Source organism: Tursiops truncatus, chromosome 5 (assembly GCF_011762595.2).
Source record: "Tursiops truncatus isolate mTurTru1 chromosome 5, mTurTru1.mat.Y, whole genome shotgun sequence".
Taxonomy (NCBI): domain Eukaryota; kingdom Metazoa; phylum Chordata; class Mammalia; order Artiodactyla; family Delphinidae; genus Tursiops; species Tursiops truncatus.
The window spans coordinates 63994894-64018072 of NC_047038.1; the positions used below are offsets into that span (position 1 = coordinate 63994894).

The 23179-nt window shown below is 35.2% G+C and overlaps 1 protein-coding gene across 5 annotated transcripts in view; it reads right to left on the bottom strand.

The window, feature by feature from the left end:
• PDS5A (PDS5 cohesin associated factor A) overlaps positions 1–23179 on the bottom strand; it is a 127276-nt gene that overhangs the window by 18072 nt on the left and 86025 nt on the right. For all 5 annotated transcript variants that reach the window (XM_019928308.3, XM_019928309.3, XM_019928306.3 and 2 more), the window contains exons 18-26: positions 19896–20001; positions 16934–17094; positions 13495–13618; positions 12524–12682; positions 9988–10056; positions 8306–8442; positions 4865–4988; positions 4333–4537; positions 3715–3829 (exon numbers count right to left, since the gene is read on the bottom strand). In XM_019928308.3, the coding sequence (XP_019783867.1) occupies positions 3715–3829; positions 4333–4537; positions 4865–4988; positions 8306–8442; positions 9988–10056; positions 12524–12682; positions 13495–13618; positions 16934–17094; positions 19896–20001 (1200 nt within the window). The remainder of the gene's footprint in view (positions 1–3714; positions 3830–4332; positions 4538–4864; positions 4989–8305; positions 8443–9987; positions 10057–12523; positions 12683–13494; positions 13619–16933; positions 17095–19895; positions 20002–23179) is intronic.

Here is a 23179-nt window from a genome sequence, read left to right on the forward strand (position 1 = left end):
ACATTCATTTAGTAAAGAGACTGATTGTAGGTGCTTTTGCTTAAGGGATTTAATAGCTTACTGGGAAGTTCTGTTGTCTGAATATAAAAGAATATAATACAGAGAAAACTCTAATGATTAATAGAAATATCCTGTTAATAATATTCAATTCAAATAGAATCATATCACAAATAACAAATATGAACATATAGCTTAATATGAGAAAGTCTGACAGTTTCATGAGGCAAAGATTCATTCTATAGGTATTTAATAAACATTTAGATGATATAACGTGTATTAATATCCAGCAATGATAAGCGAACCAGCATACAGCACAGTCTTGCCATTTTGACTATTTGCAAGGTATGCAGAAGATCTAAGATTTGTATGTAATTCTACTGTGACATAACTGAATTTCACATGCTATGAGGCTGGTGTGCATAGTAACCAGTAATTCAGCTAAACAGTCACATCTCAAACCATTTTTGCTGTTTTCTTCTTGTTACTTTATATTCATTTAATACATAAAGTGTCTGAAGGTGACACCTGAATTTCTAAGTAAAAATGAATCCCAAATCAGGATGAACATTAGAATCACTTGGGGAGCTTACATCGACAAATATAGGATCAAAGCCTATTATTAAGTTGCCATGATGATTCTCAGGCAACCACCATGGACTTACTGTTTTACTCCATCAACAGGAGAGAAAAAACATTTGATGATAATCTCTGTATACGTCTTTGGCTATAGTATATGTAAATGTCTTAAGAGACTACTGTAAGGGGGAAATAGATTAATGTACTTTGTTTTTAGTAGACCTGTCTTACAAGAAATACTAAACTCAGCCCTTCAGGCTGAAACGAAAAAACAATAGACAGTTAACTTGAAGCTGTAAGAAATAAAGAACACTGGTAAAGGTAATCACATAGGTAATATAAAGCCAGCATTACTGAACTTCTGATTTGTAATTCCTTTTTAAATATATGACTTAAAAGGAAAATGCATAAAATAATAATCATATATATGTAAAATAAAACAATGTATAAAGATATAATTTTATCAATTAAAATATAAAGGGAGTGGAATAAAGTTGTATAAAAGCAGACTATCTCTATACTCATGAAACTAAGTTGCTATTATTCTAACTAGGCTGTTACAACTTTAAGATGTTAAGTGTAATCATTAAGAAAATAACTAAAAAATATACACAAAAGCAAGGAATCAAAAAGTTTCCCTACAAAAAACAACTACAGCTGACCCTTGAACAACACAAGAGTTAGGGGTGCTGACCCTCTACACAGTTCAAACCTGTGTTGTTCAAGGGTCAACTGTAAATACAAAAACGAGAGGCTATGGAGCAATTAAGTAACAAAAAATAGGTAAGACACAGAGAAAACTAACAGCTATATGGCAGAAGTAACTTCTTCCTTATCAGTAATTACTTTAAATGAAAATAGATTAAATCCCCCAATTAAAAAGCAGAGAAGCAGAGTACATTAAGGGGGGGGAAAAAAGATCCATCTATATCTTATCTACAAGAGACTCACTTTAGATATAAAAACACAAATTATTTGAAAGTAAAAGGATGAAAAAAATATACTCATTCAAACAGTAACCAAATGAGAGCTGGTGGCTATTTTATAATTAGACAAAATGGATTGCAAAAGACCCAGAAGGACTGTATTGATGAAAGTAAAACCAGTAAGAAGATATGACTATTATAAACACATACGAACCTAGCCAACAAAGCCCCAAAATCTATGAAGCAAAAATTGACAGAATTGAAGGGAGAAATACATGTTTCCACAATAACAGATTTCAATACCCTATTTTCAATAATGGATGGAAAATCCAGACAGGAACTAAAAAGAAAATAAAGAACTTGAACACTATAAACCAATCAGATATCAGACATATATGGAACACTCCAACTAACAATAGCAGAATACATTTTTCTCAAGTGAACATGGTATAGTCTCCAGGGCAGACCGTATGGTAGGCCACAAAACAAGTCTTAATAAAAAGTATCTTTTCTGACCAGAATGGCATGAAACTAAGTCAATAAAAGAAGGAAAATAGGGAAAACTGGAAAATTCACACATATATGGAAATTAAACCACACATTCCTATGTTTTTTTTTTGGCCGTGTGGCTTGTGAGATCTTAGTTCCCTGACCAGTGATTGAACCCAGGGCCTTGGCAGTGAAAGGAAGAGTCCTAACCACTGGACCATGCCAGGGAATTCCCAAACCACACTCTTAAACAACCAATGGGTCAAAGAAGAAGTCACAAGAAAAATTAGAAAATACCTTAAGACAAATAAAACAAAAACACAACATACCATACTTATAGGATTCAGCACTGGTAGTACTAAAAGGGAAATTTACAGCGATAACACCCTCTGTTAAGAAACAACATCTCAATGAATGATCTAACTGTATACCTTAAGAAACTGTACACCTTAACTAGAAAAAGAAAAGTGAACACTTCAGATTACATGGTAACTTAAAATGAAATGTTTAAAGATACTCAAAAGTACTGCATGCTAGATAGAACCAAAAAGTATGTGCCAGTGATTTCAATCCTAACTGACGACTTCAGTACTTTTCCCACATCACTGTTGCCTCTCGCAAATCTAATCCCTTTTTCACATGACTGCCTTGCAACTGAATAGGGCTAAAAAGGTTCCTTAACATAGACCTTGTGTTCTAGGCAAATACATACATCACTTTTTCACTTTATGAATGTGTTTTCTGGAAAATCCCAAAATAAAAGTTATTTAAAAAAAAAAGGAAAAAGAATTTGCAAATAAAATATATTTATTAAGTAAACAGAAACTAGAATTGGAAGATATTTTAGGGATTATCTATTTCATATCTTGCATTTTATGGATAAGGCAACTGAAGCAGAGAAGTAAAGTTTTTACTCAGATAGCTAAGACTAGAACCTATGTCTCCTGAAAGAGCTACAGGAGGCAGAGATAAACTGTTGATTACAACCTCAAATAAGATTAGGGATAAGGCTTCATGTCACACATAGAAAAATCATAGTACTTTAAATACAAGCTGAGGGAACCAATTTAAACGTGCAAAGCAAAAGCACAGCAATGGGAAAATAGACATTGCTTTAAAGTTTCTTGGAGGTCATTTGTAGACAATCCTAGGCTACTTCGTACTTGTTCACTCACCCTGCATCATATATAAAGTTCTATTTTACATAAAAACACTTCTTAAACAAGTGTTTTGCAATTGTTTACCTGCCTGTCTTTCCACTAGAGACAAATCTCTCTGTGACTAGTGTAACAAATCTAATTTTGTATTACCATAGACCTGCCACAGAGTATCTCGTATGTGTGTGCATATTTTTGAGGAATTATCTTTTGAGGTTGAAGTATAGTTTTAAGGAGAGAAATTTTCACTACATGGCTTTCTAAATTATCAAACTGAAGTAATTGAAGCCCATCTTAATACAAAGGTAAAAATAACATAAAGACCAAATCAACTTATGTCACAGAATCAGCTAAAGCTAACTGCAAACAAACAGGAAACAAACAAAATAACCAAATAGAACTTATTAGATAGGAACAATTTTGTAAGATGAAACTTAAAATTTACAATAGAAGAATAAAACCATAAAAATGTTTTTATTCTAATGCGAATAGTAAAAGGAAAAAGTTTAGCATTTTTTAAAAAGGAAAAATAATTGTTAGACTTATTAAAAATCAACATGACTTACTCTTTAATATCACGAAGTTGATCAACATCTTGTGATCTTGTAAAATCTGGATCATGGGCTAGCAGGTGAATCATATACGGAACTACATACTCAGGCAACAGTGATAATAATTTCTCTGAAGTGAAAACATTATTATTAACAATAGTAATAATAGCCTTTATAAAAATCCCTCCCTAATTTACGTTCTAACCGCTTCAGTTAACATTTTTTCCCTCAGTTATTTCTAAATTAGAGGCAACATGACATCTAGATGATACTGAAATAACTTTTTTCAATTTTGAAGGCTACTGAAGACAAAGGATAATTTAAGATTGAGTCCCTGGCAAAGCTAGGAAAGTAATTCTTTACTCTCTGACATCAGAGCAATGTGTTCAAATCAAGCCACACTACAGATTCCCTAAGGAAAAACGCAGTTCCTCCAAACAGTTTTATGCATTATAACTAGGACTCAGAAACCAGGATTTTAGATTTTACTTACATCTTAGCTACAACAACAGCATTCTATAAAGGTCCCAGTGTTATTATAAACTATAATAGAAATATATGAAATAAAACCCTCCACAAATTGATACACTGACAAGATATATCTGCACACTGAGCACTTTGAAAGTTACTTACCAGTAGCCATGGGGTTCTGTTTAATGTACTCCCTGCGTATACTGATATTTTTTAGTAAACACTGTCGTGCATGTGCTCTTCTCTCCTTCACAGGATCTTTGGCACACAAGGCAAAGATCGCCATATACTCCAATGGGAGGAGTAACTTCACAAGTGCCTTATGTAGCTTCTGAGCAAATATCTGCCTTACTTGATAGCACTCATCCTACAGCAGCACAAAACCAAAAATACTTAAATAAAAGTATTAGTACTTTTAAAACCATGACAAAAACCCCTAGTTTAGTTTTTAAAAATTGGCAAACATTTACAAAAAAACAGTTTAAGCATTTTTAACGTCTTCATTTAAAAATAAAAAAGATAATTATACTGAGGGAGTAAATAACAATTTTGGGGAGTTAACTGGTTAGAATAGTAATAATAGCAATCCCTTTTGTGCATACATCCATACAGCAAATGGATCTGTAATCTATAGAAAGTAAATAAATTTAACTTTGAAGGCCAAGTAAATGACAAAAATAAGATTGTTACTTACATTAATAACAAGCGCACAGAGCTGAAACTGTTCTGGGGTTATAATTTCATGGTAACAAGGTTCCTGAGCAAGCTTCATTATGGCACTACCAGCAGCTAATCGCAAGCGAGACATATCAGATTTACTATAAACAAACAAAAAAGAAATAAACATTTCCTGTAACCATTATCATTCACAAAACTCTTTGATCCCTTTTTGACTGTTAAGGTCTTTATCATAATTTATGCTTAAAATGACATAATGTACAAATATGGGAAAGTTACTTTGAGTCCTTCAATTCAACACAGGGCAGAAGGCTCAAATCATCGTGACTATCTGATATTAAATTTATCTGCCTTCATTTAAAATTTTTTAATTTATTTTATTCAGGTATAGCTCATTTATAATATTATATTAATTTCAGGTGTACAACATAGTGATTCAAAATTTTTATAGATTATACTCCATTTATATTTATTATAAAATCTTGGCTATATTCCCCATGTTGTACAATATATCCTTGTACCTTATTTTATACATAGCAGTTTGTACCTTTTAAGCCTGTACCCCTATCTTGCCCCTCCCCCTCCCCAACAGTAACCACTAGTTTGTTCTCTGTATCTGTGAGTCTGCTTCTTTGTTATATTCACTAGTTTCTTTAATTAATCAATCAATCAATCAAATTAATTAACTTTTTGGCTGTGTTGGGTCTTTGTTGCTGGACGCAGGCTTTCTCTAGTTGTGGCGAGCGGGGGCTACTCTTCGTTGCAGTGCGTGGGCTTCTCATTGCGGTGGCTTCTCTTGTTGTAGAGCACAGGCTCTAGAGCGCAGGCTCAGTAGTTGTGGCGCATGGGCTTAGTTGCTTTGCAGCATGTGGGATCTTCCCGGACTAGGGCTCGAACCCGTGTCCCCTGCATTGGCAGGCAGATTCTTAACCACTGTACCACCAGGGAAGTCCTCATTAGTTTCTTTTAATTTTTTAGGTTCTATATATAAGTGATAACATATGGTATTGTCTTTGTCTGACTTATTTCACTAAGCATGATACTCTCCAGGTCCATCCATGTTGTTGCAAATGGCAAAATTTCATTCTTTTTTTATGTCTGCCTTCGTTTTTAGTTACACTCTAGCTTAGATCTTCCACCACAGCTAAGCAACTCTGCTTATGCGTACAACAGCACTAACTGCAACGCTAGCAAGAAACATTTACATTAGGAACTGTATTTCTCATTTTAAGAGGCATTCACATTCATCATAGAAAACTTGATATTAAAAAAACCTGAAAAATTAAAAATCACTTATTTAAAATCTATTGTATTTCCCACAATTTTTAAATGCATACACATATTTACACAGACATAACAGAAATCAATCTTAAGCCTACAAATGTCTGATGAAATGGAGGGGGCTATGAATTAGGAGGTGATCTGTACCAGAAAGTGGGAGGCATCAGACAAATATCTAAAAGGAAAGGATATGGAGGTGAGAGCCAGTCTCTCTCAGGTACTAGTCTCTGAGGCAGACTTTCCTTTGCAACAGGAAGTTTTCCAAGGGACTCCAGGAGTCCAGGCACTCCCACCCACACCCAGTCAACTTTTATAACCTAAATGGTAAAATGTGACAGTGAGGTGGTGAAAGGATAGTCTTCTTACTTCAACTGTTATAAGGAACATAACATAGCTTTGATAAATCAAAGACTTTAGGAAATGTGGAAAGCTGCCCTGAATCCACAAGGGACTATTATTTAGCATACAGGAGGAGAAAACATGGCACTCTTGGACCACATGACCATCAAACTGAGCACTGGTAACAATGAGGAACCTTCAAATGGCTTTTGAGGCAAATGATTCAGGAATTTAAAAAATTAATGCTACTATTTGTGTACTTAACTCTGTAAGATGAGGAAACTGAGGCTTAGGAAAGTGACTTATACAAGTTCACACAGCTAGTAAATGGAGCGTAGGTAGAGTTGAATAAGTTTCTGATTCCAGAGCCTAAGCTAAACTATGGGATACATAACATCTAATTAAGATCTGCATAATATTTCATAACATGTGTGTTCCACAGTTAACCATTCCCCTATCTTCTGTGATGATAAAAAATGCTGGAAAGAACATGTTTGTATATGTATTTTTGTATGATTCTTTTATCATTTCATGAGTGTAAAAATAAAGAGTCAAAAAAAAAGAGTCAATGGATAACATTTTTAAGGACTTAGAAACAAAGTGCCAAACTGTCCTGCCAAGACTGTGCCCATTTATATTCACAGGATTTATGAGGGAACCCATTTCCCTGATCCCATGGAGTGATGATTGCTTAAAAAACTTTTTGCTGATTTGACAGACAAGAGGTTCCACTTAAATTAAAATTGTACTTATTGTATTTAGTGATGTCAAACACTTTTTTAAAGGTAAACTGGTAATATATAATCTTCATCTTTATTGGGGATCCTATTTATCATTGATTTGTAAGAGCTCATTATTAAGCCTTTGCTGTACACTGTACATCGTTTCCCCAAATTTAAAACTTCTCATTATCTCTACTCTTCAATCTGTTCATGCAAAGCTACCCTTGGCTTATTTTACGATAAAAATAATTTTTGATTTAGTTTATTTAGTTTTCTTCAGTTTATCAGAGCATTCAGCATCTCTACTGTAATTGTGCATTTCCTATCTCCTCCACTAGAATGCATATCCCTTAGAGGGAGAGATTATTGTATCTTTAAAAGGCTTGGTAGTACCTGGCATGATAGTGCTCAATAAATACTGAAAGCATAAATACATAGTTAAATCTATCCTCTAACAAAAATTTTAAAGTAAGAATCCATCGCAAGTAGAACTTTTCAGTTATTTCAGCTGGACCCTAGTAAATAAAAAAATTCGGCTTTTATTTTCATCTTAAAAGGAACAGAAAGAAGAAATGGTGATCTCACAGATTTGAAGAGTGAACAGGTGTAGAAATGAAACATTTTTCTTTGGCATTTGCAGAACCTTGTATAGTCTTCTGCAAACCATTAGGAGGCTGCATCTCTTTCTTCTTTGAACCTACACTGAAATTTTTATTCCCTTCGTGGCATCAAGACACTCTACTTGTTCAATCACTATACTAGGGTAAGTTCCTTAAAGGCAGGAACGGAATTTTATCTGTTATTGCTGCAATGCTTTTCATAGTGTTTTGCAAAGAGTAGTAATTCAACAAATATTTGTTTAACTGATTCAAATGTTGAAGTTAACTGTAACAATGCTGTAGTGATTATTACTAAAAATTTACTGGAGAAAGGTGTCTTTAGGGATGAAGAAAAATACATGATCATTATTCAGATATAAACCCCAAATAAGTATGTAAAATTTAAACACAAAGCACATAGTGCAATTACAACAGTCAATATTAAGTAAATAATTCCTACGTAAGCTCTACCAACATCTTGAGCTAAAAAAACCTGGAAAGGAAGAAAAATCTCACCTGATCTTCTTTTGCTCTGTCAGGTCACCCTCACTAACCAACATCGCTGATAATAACCGAAGAGTTGAATTGGCAGATTTAGACTGGTTGTTTTTCATACCCAACAGCCACCTTACCAGAAGTTTAATTGCCTGTACCTATAAAATATTAACATGCTAAAAAAAGAAAGCAACTTAAAATTCCACTTAAAGGTTAGATTAATTTATGTTAATTAGATTAGTGAGATTACTTAGCTGCCGGAAGACATGTTTTATTAAACAAGCCTATAGGATAATAACAATGAGAACTAATACTTATTCTGTTTAATCTATGCCAGGTACTTTCCCCAGAGTTACACATATATTACTTGATTTAATCTCCCAAACAACTCTATGAGAGAGGTATTTTTTTTTTTTCTGGTACGCGGGCCTCTCACTGTTGTGGCCTCTCCCGTGGCGGAGCACAGGCTTCGGAAGCGCAGGCTCAGTGGCCATGGCTCATGGGCCTAGCCGCTCCGCGGTATGTGGGATCTTCCCGGACCGGGGCACGAACCCGTGTCCCCTGCATCGGCAGGCAGACTCTCAACCACTGCGCCACCAGGGAAGCCCCGAGAGAGGTATTCTTATTTCCAATAAATAAGGCAACTTAGACACATTACTGTGATAACTTGCCCAAGGTCTGGCTCCTTGAATTCAGACTTTTCACACCTGAACAATTGCTTTTCAAATCATTTAAAAATATATTGTTTAAAAATAACTGAACTATACTGATTACAGTGATTAAAAATAACTATTTAGATAGACTGTAATATTTTTTGTAGTACTGAAAAACTATTTTGATTAAAAAACTAGGAGATTTCATAATTATTTGTAGCCATAATTGCTTGGTGGCTTATACTCAAAAGATTGTTATGGAATACATGCAAGAACTAGCTAAAGAATGTAGATATTATTTACTATATTTACTGACAACCTGGAAAAAGGAACTGATGGAATAAATGCGAACTGTGAAGCTACAAGGTGAAACAGATTATCAATCAAGTAAGATGATAATGAAGAAGTCTTGTTTTAAATCCCAAGACTACCACTTTAAAAATTAGCTTTCCTGAGGGATAATTTACATCTATCAGAAGTTTACAATATGATGACAGCCATCTGTTTTTGCCAAGTTAATATTCTTATGCCTGTAGACAGACATTGGTAATGAGGCTAGGCCTGAGGTGCTCTGAGCATCAATATTCTACAATCTCTATGTAAAACAGCCTCACTGAAATTATCTTAGCAAGGCAGGAAGGTCTAAAGAACATGCTGACATACACCTATATGTAAATAAGTCAATGACAACTACAATTTGAGAAACATACTTTTTTTTTTTTTTTTTTTTGCAGTACGCGGGCCTCTCACTGTTGTGGCCTCTCCCGTTGAGGAGCACAGGCTCCGGACGTGCAGACTCAGCGGCCATGGCTCACGGGCCCAGCCGCTCTGCAGCATGTGGGATCTTCCCGGACTGGGGCACAAACCCGTGTCCCCTGCATCGGCAGGCGGACTCTCAACCACTGCGCCACCAGGGAAGCCCACAACTTTTGATTTAAAAATAAAGTACCTCATTTAAAATGCTTATTAACTGTTAGGTTTAAAAAAAAAGGGTATCTATAAATGTTCTTTATCTCAACATAAAAGTTATTAAGACCTACACAAATTTACCTTTGCTAGTACTTCAGGGGAAACCTCTTCATCTGGAGACCATAATTTCCCATTCTTCTCACCTGTTGACTATAGACAATTGAATAAATTTAACTTTTAGAAAAAAATTTTAAATTTTGCTCATTAAGTTTTTCATGCTTAACAGTGCAGTGCTCTAGGAAACCCACAGAAAGTCACCAAGTAGGGACTTGAAAAGAAGAACAAAGTTAGAGGGCTCAAACTTCCTGATTTTGAAACTTAACTACAAATCTATGAGAATCAAGACAATGTGGCTGGTACCTACATAAGTATAGACATATAGACCAATGGAATGAAACAGAAACCCAGAAAACCTCACATATATCACATATATGGTCTACTGATTTTTAACAAAAGTGCTAAGACCATTTATTGGGAAAAGAACAGTCTCCTCAACAAATGGTGCTGGAAAAACTAGATACAGCGACAAGCAAAGGAATGAAGCTGGACTATTACCTTATATCATATATAAAAATTAACTCAAAAAACTGGATCAAAGATCTTTACTTAAGAACTAAGACTAAAAAACTCCTAGAAGAAGGTACAGGGGAAAATCTTTATAATCCTGGATTTGGCAAATACCTGACAAAGATCTAATATTCAGAATATATAAAGAATTTTTACAACTCAACAACAACAAATTCAATTAAAAGTGGGCAAAAGACTCAATATCCAAAGAACAGCCATTAAGCACATGAAAAAAAATCTCAACATCATTAGTCATGAGGGAAACAAATCAAAACCACAAGATACTACTTTGCACCTACTAGGATGACTATTATCAAAAAAAAACAGGAAAGAATAAGTGTTGGCCAAGATGTAAGGAAACTGGAAGACTTGAGCATGGCTGCTGGGAATGTAAAATGGTACGGCCACTGTGGAAAAATGTTTGGCAGTCCCTCAAAAAGTTTAGCATACAATGACCATGTGACCCAGCAATTCCACTCCTAGGTATATACCCCAAAGATTTGACTTTGGGGACTCAAATGTTCATATCAGCATTACTCACAACAGTCAAAAGGTAGAAAAAACCCAAGGGTCCATCAATAGAAGATAAACAAAATGTAAGTTACACATACAATAGAATACTATTCTGGCATAAAATGAAGTTCTGATACATACTACAACATAGCTTAATCTTGAAACTGTTATGCTAAGAGAAATAAGCCAGACACAAAAGGATAAATATTGTATGATAAGAGGTATCTAGAATAGGCGAATTCATAAAGCAGGAAAATAGAATAGAGGTTACCAGAGTCTGGGGGGAGAGAAGGCAATGGGGAGTTACTGGTTAACAGATACAGAGTTTCTCTCTGAGATGATAAAGTTCTGGAAATAGTGGCAATGGTTACACAACAATGTGGGTGTATATTGTAGGTGGTGGCTTGGGCCATTGTTGAGAGTTGCTTGGCTTTCCTGGGTTATCCTCTGTGTATACAGGAGGTACACATGTTATTAAACTTCTGTTTGTTTTTTAAACAAAAAATACCCAACAACAAGAATGTGGGTGTATATAATGTAAGAGAACTGTACACTTAAAAAGGGATAAAATGGCAAAGTTTATATTATTTATATTTTACTACACACAAAAAAAGAGAACTATATTAAAATAGAATTTATCAACAATCAAGTCATCATCTAAGAAGTGTCAAATTTCACATCTGTTGCCAGCCAAATCTATCAGTAGTGCAAAGAACAGATGTATGGAGTAGGAAATGAGGCTTTGGCCATGCTCTTGCATCCCTATCACATCCAAATGGAGGAAGGGAAAAGAGTAAGGAGTGCGCTGGCAAGTATTTTTTTTTTAAGTTCCAATACTGAGTGTTCAAAGGCTACTGGACCATTTAGAAAGACTAGATAAATTGGATAAGTTAGTACTGCACTGAAAGTCATCCACAATGATCCAGCAGGTAGACTGATTTGTGTCTTCATTCAATAACTCTTTAATTTAGATCTGTTTGGTAAAGTGGTGATTCTTAATCAGACACGTGTTTCAGTAATCACTTGGGGAGCCTTTCCAAGCTATACATCCCAAAGCTCCAACCCAAAGCTAATTCATCAGTATGTGTGCACGCATGTGTGCATGCTCACACACACACACTTCAATAACTAAAATAGAATACATAATCTAGTGCCAAAAGTGCAATGTAATTTATATTTCAAAAAGCTAGTCAAATACAATTCCACTTATACTTTAAACAATATTTGATAAAACAAAATTCTAGTACTCTAGTTAATTGTCCTTCATAGTGTTTGACTTATATTTTTTACTTCATGATTCATCTATCTCATGTTCTCATTTTTTTCTTTCTTAAAGAAAAGTTAAGTTCTAGTAATAATAGCTACACAGCAGGATGTCATTTGGAAATTTAAGTAAGTAAATAAGGAGGTAAAATATATAATAATTTTAAAGTAAAAGAGAATCATACATAGAAGCAGAAGTGTTGTTTCTGTGACAAATAAAGATGTAAACAGTCTTAATCTTATGATTCTAAATTTAATTAAATGAGAAACTTACCCTGTCATTCATTAGCAGATCTTTCACAATAAAATTTGCTACTACAGATTTCATTGGGGAAGCAAATTGATCTGGTGCTAACATAGATATGTGGCCCAATGAAACTAATGGAGTTATAAGTTGTTCTGGTACATCAGCATTGAGACTCCTACTGAGTGGCTATAAAAATAAAACAGTCAAAATTACTAGTTTGTTTTATAAATATCTAGACATTGTACAGAAACAGTAAATGTTCCTGAATTTATCATGCCCCAAAAAATCTGTTCTAATGAGATGATCAAAAGTAACTTCAATCATATTAGACACTTGATTCTTATTTCACCTACCGAAATTTAATAAGATTCAAAGGTAAACAAAGATAAAAGAAAAAAGTAAATCCCACATATAAGGTAGAAGTAAAAGCAAGAAAATTCCTGCATGGTCAAATCAGCATTATTTTCAAGTCATGTACAATAGTTTTGTTATGTTGTTGAATTTCTTAACCTGTGGGAACATTTTAAATGACCATGGATCATAAAAAATAAGAGTTCATGGGTTCTGTTCATATAGTATCCAATTTATAATAGGAATACTTTTCCAGTAGTGGAATCAGGCAAAGGATCATACATCAGGAAAGGCAAACAGAACGAATTTTCAAGTAGGATTGTCCAGAATTTTAAACTGGGTGGTTCAAAGTCATCTACTGATAGTTTCTTAAACTAAATGGACCACTGAGCCAATGAAGCTAAAATTAAGTAAAATGTTGTAACACAAAACACACCAAACATCTTTCAATATGTAGTATTTGGTTATATAGTCTGATCTAAAGGCTGGGAATATCTAAAGTGCTGAATAAAACAAAGAGTCCCTGCTCCCATGGAATTTATATTCTAGAGTGGGACTAAATAGCTAAAAAACCAACTTTCTATCTTCATCAAACCACAGAGCATGAAAATAAAAATCAACAACACATCCTATGTAATTATATATACCTCAAAAATCTGTGCAAGCTGTACTTCTTTATTTGTGAATATGGCATGTATACAGTGAACGGCCTGTTTTGCTTGGTGGGGAGTACCTCTCTTTGCTTTCTGATGTAAGATGGGAATTAAGGTCCTGCAAAAAATAATAATCAGTTAAAAAAAAAAAAAAAGCCCATAAACCACAAGTAGTTCTTCTGGTTGTCTCCTACTTCATCTGCAGTAACTATCTGGATGTATGCTGGTAGAAAGCCTCTCTTCTAAATTACCTGATCTATAAAAAGATCTAAAACTCCTTCCCTGTCCCCAAGTATAATCCCAGAAATACAATGCCTCAAAAAAAAAGGGCTACTACAGAAGACAATTTTCATTTTAAAGCCACCTCATGAATATGGAGAAATAAACAAGCCACCCTTAATTTATAATCTAAAATTGCCCCATGCTATATTTTTACATTTATCTTCTGAGAAAATATTCCTAAATTTTCCACTTCCCTTTCACAATTCCCTTCAGTTATATTTTTTTAAGAATCAAGTGTTTTTCTGTTTTTGTTTTTTTAAATATTTATTTATTTATGGCTGTGTTGGGTCTTAGTTGCAGCATGCAGGATCTTTTGTTGTGGCTTCTCTCTAGTTGTGGCACATGGGCTCCAGAGTGCATGGGCGCAGTTGCAGTGCGAGCGCTCTCTAGTTGTGGTGCATGGGCTCCAGAGTGTGTGGGCTCTCTAGTTGTGGTGCAGGGGCTCAGCAGTTGCGGCTCATGGGCTTAGTTGCCCCAGGGCACGTGGGATCTTAGTTCCCTGACCAGGGATCAAACCCGTGTCCCCTGCATTGGAAGGCAGATTCTTAACCACTGGACCACCAGGGAAGTCCCCTGTTCAGTTATTTTTAAAGCAATCATGGGGGGAAATAAAGTAGCAAAAGGCCAAGTTACATTAAAAAACAGAAATGAACATACCAGTGAAAGAGAGTATGCAAGGATATAGACAATACATAGGTAGAAAAGTAACAAAAACTTCTAACAGTTATTGAGTACTTGTGCTAAGCACCCTTCTAAGTGGTGTTTTTAAAACAAAACAAAACAAAACAAACATGGATTAATTAAATCAATCCTCACAATCACCCAAAGACTATTATTATGATCATTAAACAGATGAGAAAACTAAAGCACAAACATATTATTTATGTAAGCTTCTTAAGGTGACAGAGATAGGAAAGGGTGGAATTGAGATTTAAAGATAAACATTTCTGGTCAGGGAACTAAGATCCCACGTGCAGCGGGCCAACTACGGAGCCTGTGCGCTGCCAACTACAGAGCCCATGCGCTCTGGAGCCCGCGTGCCACAACTAGAGCGAAGCTCATGTGCCACAACAAAGAACCCACGTGCCACAACTAAGACCCGACGCAGCCAAAATTTAAAAAATAAAATAAATGATTGTGACCGCCTGGAGGGGTGGGACAGGGAGGGTGGGAGGGAGGGAGACGCAAGAGGGAAGACATATGGGAACATATGTATATATATAACTGATTCATTTTGTTGTGAAGCTGAAACTAACATACCATTGTAAAGCAATTATACTCCAATAAAGATGTTAAAATGAAAAAAAATAAATGAAATAAAATAAAATGGAAATTGTTTTTTAAAAAAGATAAACATTTCTGTTCCAAATCCATGCACTTAACCACCACACTGACACTGAAGATTTACAACAATCTTTCTATAGAATATGGAAATACATATTACAGTCAATGCATTAAAATTGGCATACACATCAAATAGATAAGATTCATAAAAAATATATCAAAATGTTAACACTGACTCTTTCTTTTCTTTTATATTTTCTAAAGTTTCACCTTTTTACAATGATCTTATAAGTAGTTTTTTAAATCAGAAGAAAATCTGTAAAGCCAAACAAATATTTAAGGAAAGATACTTGTCATATATTTAATGCAATAAGACTACTTCATAAAGGTCAATGATATCAAATGCAATGGTGACAAAGGGTCCTCTTATAATAATGGGAGGCTAGACATTAAGAGCAATGCACCTCAAAGAAAAAACGGGAACATATGCTGGTCAGTCTAAGTCGAATTTGATATTTATGAATATGACACATTTCTCTCGCTGCAATTTAGAATAATGAGAAGGATTTTCATGCCAAAATAGCTTCCTTGACTAGCACTGTTTAAGTCTTTCTTTGAAATTCATTTATCAGGGGAACAGTTCTTGTAAATAACACCAGTTAGTAACAAAAGAAGATACAGTGTTGATCAAATTGTTGTTAAATATATTATTAATTCTTCTTAGCCTAATGAATGGATGATACATAGGTCAAGTTTAACCTTTCTCCTTGTTTTTCTAGTGTGCTACAATCCAGTGATGCCACCAGTGCTGTGCTTCTCTGCTTTTTCAGTGATTCTCTCCTTCCTTCCCCATTAGTCTTAAGAACAAGAGGTTTTAGTCCTTGTGTCCAAAGTTAACTCTTCCACTGCTTCCTCTGGGATAGAATTCCTTTAAGAATAAATCCTTTACCTTAAAAAAGTATAGGTTTTCCCACCTTGAAAAACTCACAAATTAACTTTATCCTGTGTCAATGATCTTTTTCTATAATGTACGAAGATAAAATTATCATTTCTAGACTATAAACTCCTTAAGAGCAGGGACTGACAGTGGTAATCTTTTATATTAGCCAGTACAGTGCCGACAATGAAGAGAATGTACAATAAATGTTGAGTTATTTCTCAAATTAAACTATTAGCTTACAAATTCAATAAAAACTTTTAGGAGTCATGAGTCCTCTTGTCCTATTATTACCTCGTAAGGAAAAACGGGTTTCATTTGGATTTACCCCAGTCTATTTACATATATATAATAACATCCGATTATAACAGCTATCAGCAATGTGTTCTTCCTCCAAAAGACATCAGCACAATTTTGATCCTAACGCAAGCTCTTTAAGATGCCAAAGTAAAAATACCAAAACATACTTCATTCTTATAAGGAGAGGGGAGGTAGTCTAGAAGAAGAGACAAAAGCACCATGGCCAACAACTAAGCAACTAATAAACATTTTATTAAGCACACTACTTGATTATCCAATTCTTGGGTGGGATATGAAGGTAGTAGCTATTGAATTTGGAGTTGGAGAGAAAAAGATAAATTAGGAAGATATATTAATCCTAAATTCTATACTAACTTTTGATTGTTAATATTAATATTTTGAAATCATGTTGTTTAAACAAAGTTTCAGGTTGTTCCTCTGCCCATATTCTAATGGTAGAGGAGGTGTGTGAGGCCGAGAAAAGATGAAAACAAAGGATACAGTAAAGTAGCTTCTAAATAAAAGTTGTCTTTCCTCTCTCCTATCTTCCTAAGGAAAAGGGAAACAATGATCCTATGACTCCCAAACTTGGAAAACTTTTGTGTTTACCATGAGAAAAAACATACTCACGATCGTATCTGGGGTAGGTCTGTTTCTATTTTGTGGCCTGTATTTCTAAAAATTTGTATAGCAGCTTCTGCTACCTTGTCATCTTCCATTCTGAGGCACTGTAACAGGGACTCATATGTCTCTGCAGAGTGGAACGAGGTAGGATGTGTGAAAGACAGAACCTAGAGGAATAGATATAACTTTATAAGTACAGACAATGGTTTTAATCCATTAAAAGAAGAGAACTATTTTCTACTACAAATAAAATTTTAAATTATGGGCTGCATATGCTAGCAATACAACTAAGATTATATCTTGCAGTCTCCCTTGAAGTTGAGTTGTGGCTAATGATTCCTGATATACAGCCCTTGCTATATTTTCTTCTTCACCTCTTAGTCTATTCTGATACTGGGAATGTGGAAAATGTGGCTCCTTTTCGTGGAGTGATACTGTGATGTGAACAAAATGCTAACACTGAGCTTTATTTCACTGGCAAAAAGATACTCTATAAGGAAATATTTTAAATGAAATCCATCACAAAAAGTTCACTCATCATAACTAAAAACAAAGAAGCCATTATTGGGAACTCAATCATGATTACAAACATATAAATAATTATTCCCTTTATTGAGACGTAAGTTCCAGGCTATCCTTAAGGAATTTACAGCAAGTTAGATACGTATTTACAAAGTTTACCTTCCACGAAGTAGAAACAATTTAGTTAGCATAATATAGGCAGTAAGGGCTAAAAGTAGAAAAATAAGGAGGTGGGGGGAATGGAGTATGTAAACCCTCATTAACTTATTAAATAAGCATTTTTTTTTTTCTTTTTTTTGGCTGCATTGGGTCCTCATTGCTATATGCGGGCTTTCCCCAGCTGCAGCGAGCGGGGGCCACTCTTCACTGCGGTGCACGGACTTCTCACTGAGGTGCACGGACTTCTCACTGCGGTGGCCTCTCTTGCTGCAGAGCACAGGCTCCAGGCGCACAGGCTTCAGCAGTTGTGGCTCCCGGGCTCTAGAGCGCAGGCCCAGCAGTTGTGGCGCATGGGCTCAGCCACTCCGCAGCATGTGGGATCTTCCTGGACCAGGGCTCGAACCCGTGTCCCCTGCATTGGCAGGCGGACTCCCAACCACTGCACCACCAGGGAAGCCCAGCATTTTTTTAATGTGTTATAAAGTGGAGAAAGTGTCTCATTTGGCAGGGTTTACGGTGATAATATTTAGTTATAAGGTTTTAATTATTCATAGAAAAATGGAGATTTAAATTTGAAAATTTGAATCAAACAACCTATTAAAAACATTTGCCTTAAAGATGACTTTACTCTTAAAAGTATTTAAACAGGGCTTCCCTGGTGGTGCGGTGGCTGAGGGTCCACCTGCAGATGCAGGGGACACAGGTTCGTGCCCCAGTCCGGGAAGATCCCACGTGCCGCGGAGCAGCTGGGCCCGTGAGCCATGGCCGCTGAGCCTGCGCGTCTGGAGCCTGTGCTCCGCAACGGGAGAGGCCACAACAGTGAGAGGCCCGCGTACCGCAAAAAAAACCCCAAACAAACAAAAAAATTAAAAAAAAAAAGTATTTAAACATATTACTCCATTACTAAAAATATAAAGTCCTTCTCATGAAGAATCACATCAGTTCTTTCCATGAAACGATATTTAAGGGAATTCCCTGGTGGTCCAGTGGTTAGGACTCCATGCTCTCACTGCTGAGGGCCCAAGTTCAATCCCTGGTCGGGGAACTAAATCTCACAAGCTGCTCAGCACAGCCAAAAAGAAAAAGAAAAAAAGATATTTAAGACCATTGCAATACAAACCCATCACTCTCTTTTCTGTCTAATGTCCATTGCACTGGTTTGTTTCTTCTCCTTTAGTTCATATGTTGTAATGATATAAATGTCTCTTAGCCTTTATTTATTTTATTATTATTATTTTTAATTATTTATTTATTTATTTTTGGCTGCATTGGGTCTTTGTTGCTGCACATGGGCTTTCTCTAGTTGTGGCGAGTGGGGGCTATTCTTCGTTGCGGTGCACAGGCTTCTCACTGCAGTGGCTTCTCTTGTTGCGGAGCTCGGGCTCTAGGTGCGCAGGCTTCAGTAGTTGTGGCTCTTGGGCTCTAGACCTCAGGCTCAGTAGTTGTGGAGCACAGGCTCAATAGTTGTGGCTCGCGGGCTCTAGAGTGCAGGCTCAGTAGTTATGGCACATGGGCTTAGTTGCTCCACGGCATGTGGTATCTTCCCGGACCAGGGTTCAAACCCATGTCCTCTGCATTGGCAAGTGTGTTCTTAACCATTGTGCCACCAGGGAAGCCCATGTCTCTTAGCCTTTAATTTCCTCTCTTTACTCCATCTAACGAAAGCTCCATCAAGTGCTGTATCATTTTAAAAAGGAGTGTTAAATGCCCTTGATGGTACCTTTCTGCCCTAATGGCACTCCACAATCTAGAACCAACCTTGTCTTCCATTACTCCCCAAAGCAATACTTTTATCTAGTGAGACTACACTCACAACAATCCCTAAAACATGCCAAGAATTATTCTCTTTGATGATGCTGTGTTCCCCCTAGATTAAATCATGTCTCTTACTAATTGTTCAAGTCTCTTAATTCTTTGGCATCTATTATGTTTACCAATTGTTTAAAAAAATCCCAATCAGATAGATGATGTCTTACAGTAATTTCCTGTGAACAGTCCAGATGCAGGTTATTTGAAAGATAAGACTAGATTATTTAGCACATACTGTTACAAGCATAGCAGGCACGCAAGTGATGTACGGAACAGCAAAACCCATAAAACTATTATTTTATAATGTAAAATAATTATATTATTATAATGTAGAAAACGTGTTATTTTTATAAAATATGATTTCTATTACAAATTTTAATCTTTTGAATAGTTTCCAATGAAATAAAGCCTGACTCCTGCATATCCTTAAGGGGATTCAAATTATGACTGCAGAAAAGACAAACTGTTTCAAAAATACCTTAAGAAGTTCAAGTCCTGAACGAATAGCTGTATCTGGACTTACACCCTCCTCTTCATCATCTGCTGTCCCCTCTATTGATTTATTCATTAGTTTTACCAGTGCACTATTAAAGTAAGAAAATCTAAATTAGTAACACTACTATATTAGTAACTATATCCTAATTACATTGTAGCAGACATACACAGAATCTAAACAACAACTTCAAATATCTTCTGGAAGAAAAAGTTATTTTGTGACTTTAAATTTTGCTCTCTACATAACAACAGAGCTTATTTTTAGTTTATCTGCCCCACCCATGTATAATAAGAGTAATTCTACTGAAAAACAACAAAACTAAAATTAAACGACACATGTACTGGAAATATATTTTTATAAGTATAAGCAATGTAATATTCATACCCATATATAGAGATCATTTGCAATTTTAAGAAAAACAGTAAAGATGGCAGTTGCTAAATGGACAAATGACAATGCACTCAAAGCAAAAAAACATAGCAAACACTCACATGGACAAAGGCATTAATCACTTATAATTAACACTGAATCGGTAATTCCATTCCTAGAGATTTATAACAAAGAAATTTATAACAATTCATGAGAAGCATCGTGCTAAATATATCCATAAACATTGATCAATTAAAAACTATTTAATTGTCCAACGTTATTGAATTAGTTTTCAAATATACCTAACCACCACAAAATGGAATATTGCCTGGTCAACATGATACTATTTTAAGTAAAAACAAAACATGACCTTTGTTTTTGAAACTTCAATTCTTCATCAGTAAACTGAAGAAGGATATTAAACTTTGAGGATATTAAATTATTACAGCAAATGGCCTAGTACAGGCAAATATTCAACAAATTTAGCTTTCACCCTACCCCAACACAAACCTCTTCCCCATTAGGAGTCACTCCTTATTCACCTCCACCTCCTTCAGCCCCAGGCATCTACTAATCTACTTTCTGTTGCTATACACATTTGCCTATTCTAAATATTTCACATAAATGGACCCATGTAATATATGGTCTCTGTGAGTGACTCCTTTCATTTAGCATACTGCTCTTCAGGTTCATCCTTGTTGTAGTATGTATCAGTACTTCATTCATTTTAATTCTGGATAATGTTCCAATGTCTGCACATAAGACATTTTATTTATCCATTCATCAGTTGATGGTCCATTTGGGACATTCTATTTTTTGGCTATTATGAATAACATTGCTATAAACATTTATATACAGATTTTGTATGGGCATATATTTAGGAGTGGAATTGCAAGGTCATATGGTAACTCTACACTTAAGTATTGGAGGAACTGTCAAACTGTTTTCACAAGCAGCTCCACCACTTTACATTCCCACTAGCAATACATGAGGGTTCCAATTTTTCTATATCCTCACCAACTCATCTTTTTGATCACAGCCATCTAGTGGGTATAAAGTGGTGAATCATTGTGGAGATACATACATAAAACATTGCCATCTCCACAAAAACCTGCCTTATGCCTCTTCTGTGGTCAATTCCCTTTTCCTATCCTGGCAATAACTGATCTGCTTTCTGTCAATATAATTTTACCTTTTCTAAAGTTTTACATATTTTGTGTCTGAAAACTTTTATGTGACATAATACTTTTGAGACTCCTCCATGTTGTTGCATAGAAATCAGTGGTTCGTTCCTCTTTGTTGCTGAGAAGTATTTCGTTGTATGTATATTCCACAGTTATGTTTATCCAATTACCAACTGATGGACTTCTGGGTATTTCTATTAAAGACATAAGTAAAGCTGCTAAAAGCAGTTAAGTATAGGTCTTTATGGGAAGTATGTTTTCTTTTTTTTTTTTATGATGTTTTCTTTTCTTATAGGCAAATGTCTGCCCCATTGGGATTCCTGAGTCGTAAGGTAATGGTATGTACATTTAATGTACAACAAACTACTTTAAATATCACCAACACATGATTAGGTAAGTCTACATACTCACCAATACTTTGTATAGACAGTATCTTTAATTTTAGCCATTCTAGTGGGTGTGTAGTGGTACTTCTCACTCTAATTTGAATTTGCATTTCCCCAATGAGTAATAATGTTGATTGTCTTTTCTTGTGCTTATTTACTATTTGTATGTTTTATTTGATAAAGTATCTGTTCAATTTTTTGGGCCATTTTAAAATTGGTTTGTTTGTCTTATCTCCCCGTCTGTGGCTTGACTTTTCTTTTTCTTAATGATGCCTTGCAGAGAGGAAAAAAATAATTAATTTTTCTCTCATTGTTTGTACTCTTTATGTCCCATCTAAAATCTTGCTCACCCTGTTATTTTGTTTTAGAATGGTTACCTCTGACATTATACATTTAAAAAAAATTATTTCCAATTTGAGAAAAATATTCTGAATTAAGCTTTCTATTAGAAGGAAATCCCATAAAACGCATGAATTTATTAACACGATTACAAATGTGTTTGATAAAATTTACAAATGTATCTGACTACTCATAATAGAGTCCGTGCATGCATTTATTTAATAAGTATTTATTGACTACCTACTGTGTGTGAAGTCTTAGGGTCTATCCTGGAAATACAGTGCAAAACAAGCCAGGCATAATCTCTGTTTTCATTACAATGTGGGTGGGATCACCCTTATGAGTCAAAAAGCTATTTGGGTGAGACAGACCCAAATCTTGAAGCCAGAACTATAGTCCTTCCTCTTGTGAAAGTATTCTTCCTCATTTCTAAATTAGATAAATAATATACACTCCATATACTTCACAGAGTATGATGAAGCAAAAGATCATCACCAATCCAAATGCATGTTCAAAACTGCTTGGGAAATTATCCATGTGTCCGTTTCTCTCCTATCCTATATAACAACTGTTAAAAATCTTTACCATTCTAACTCAGGTCTAATTTTTAAATCCTTCCACTGAGCAGACTACCTCACTGTTGACATAAAGGAGAACAATGGAGGCTTTGAGTGAAAACTGTAATTTTCCATATCCTATTTTCTAACCTCCTTTAATGCCATAGGGGAAGATTTTCTTCTTCCTGTTCCATTTCTTTAGGGATGGTGCTCTATCCTAGTTCTATTCCCCTTACCCCATCTTCAACCTCTCTTCTTTCCTTTTAGCACCTTTTAAAGGTATTCAAATATTCAAAATCCCTTCATTAAAAACAAGAAAAGACCCTTCTTCAACCTTACTCTCTTTCCATCAACTCATTTTTCTCCTTTACTTTTTATAGCTAAACTGTCTATACTAGCTGTCCCCAAATCCCAATTTATCTCCTATAGCA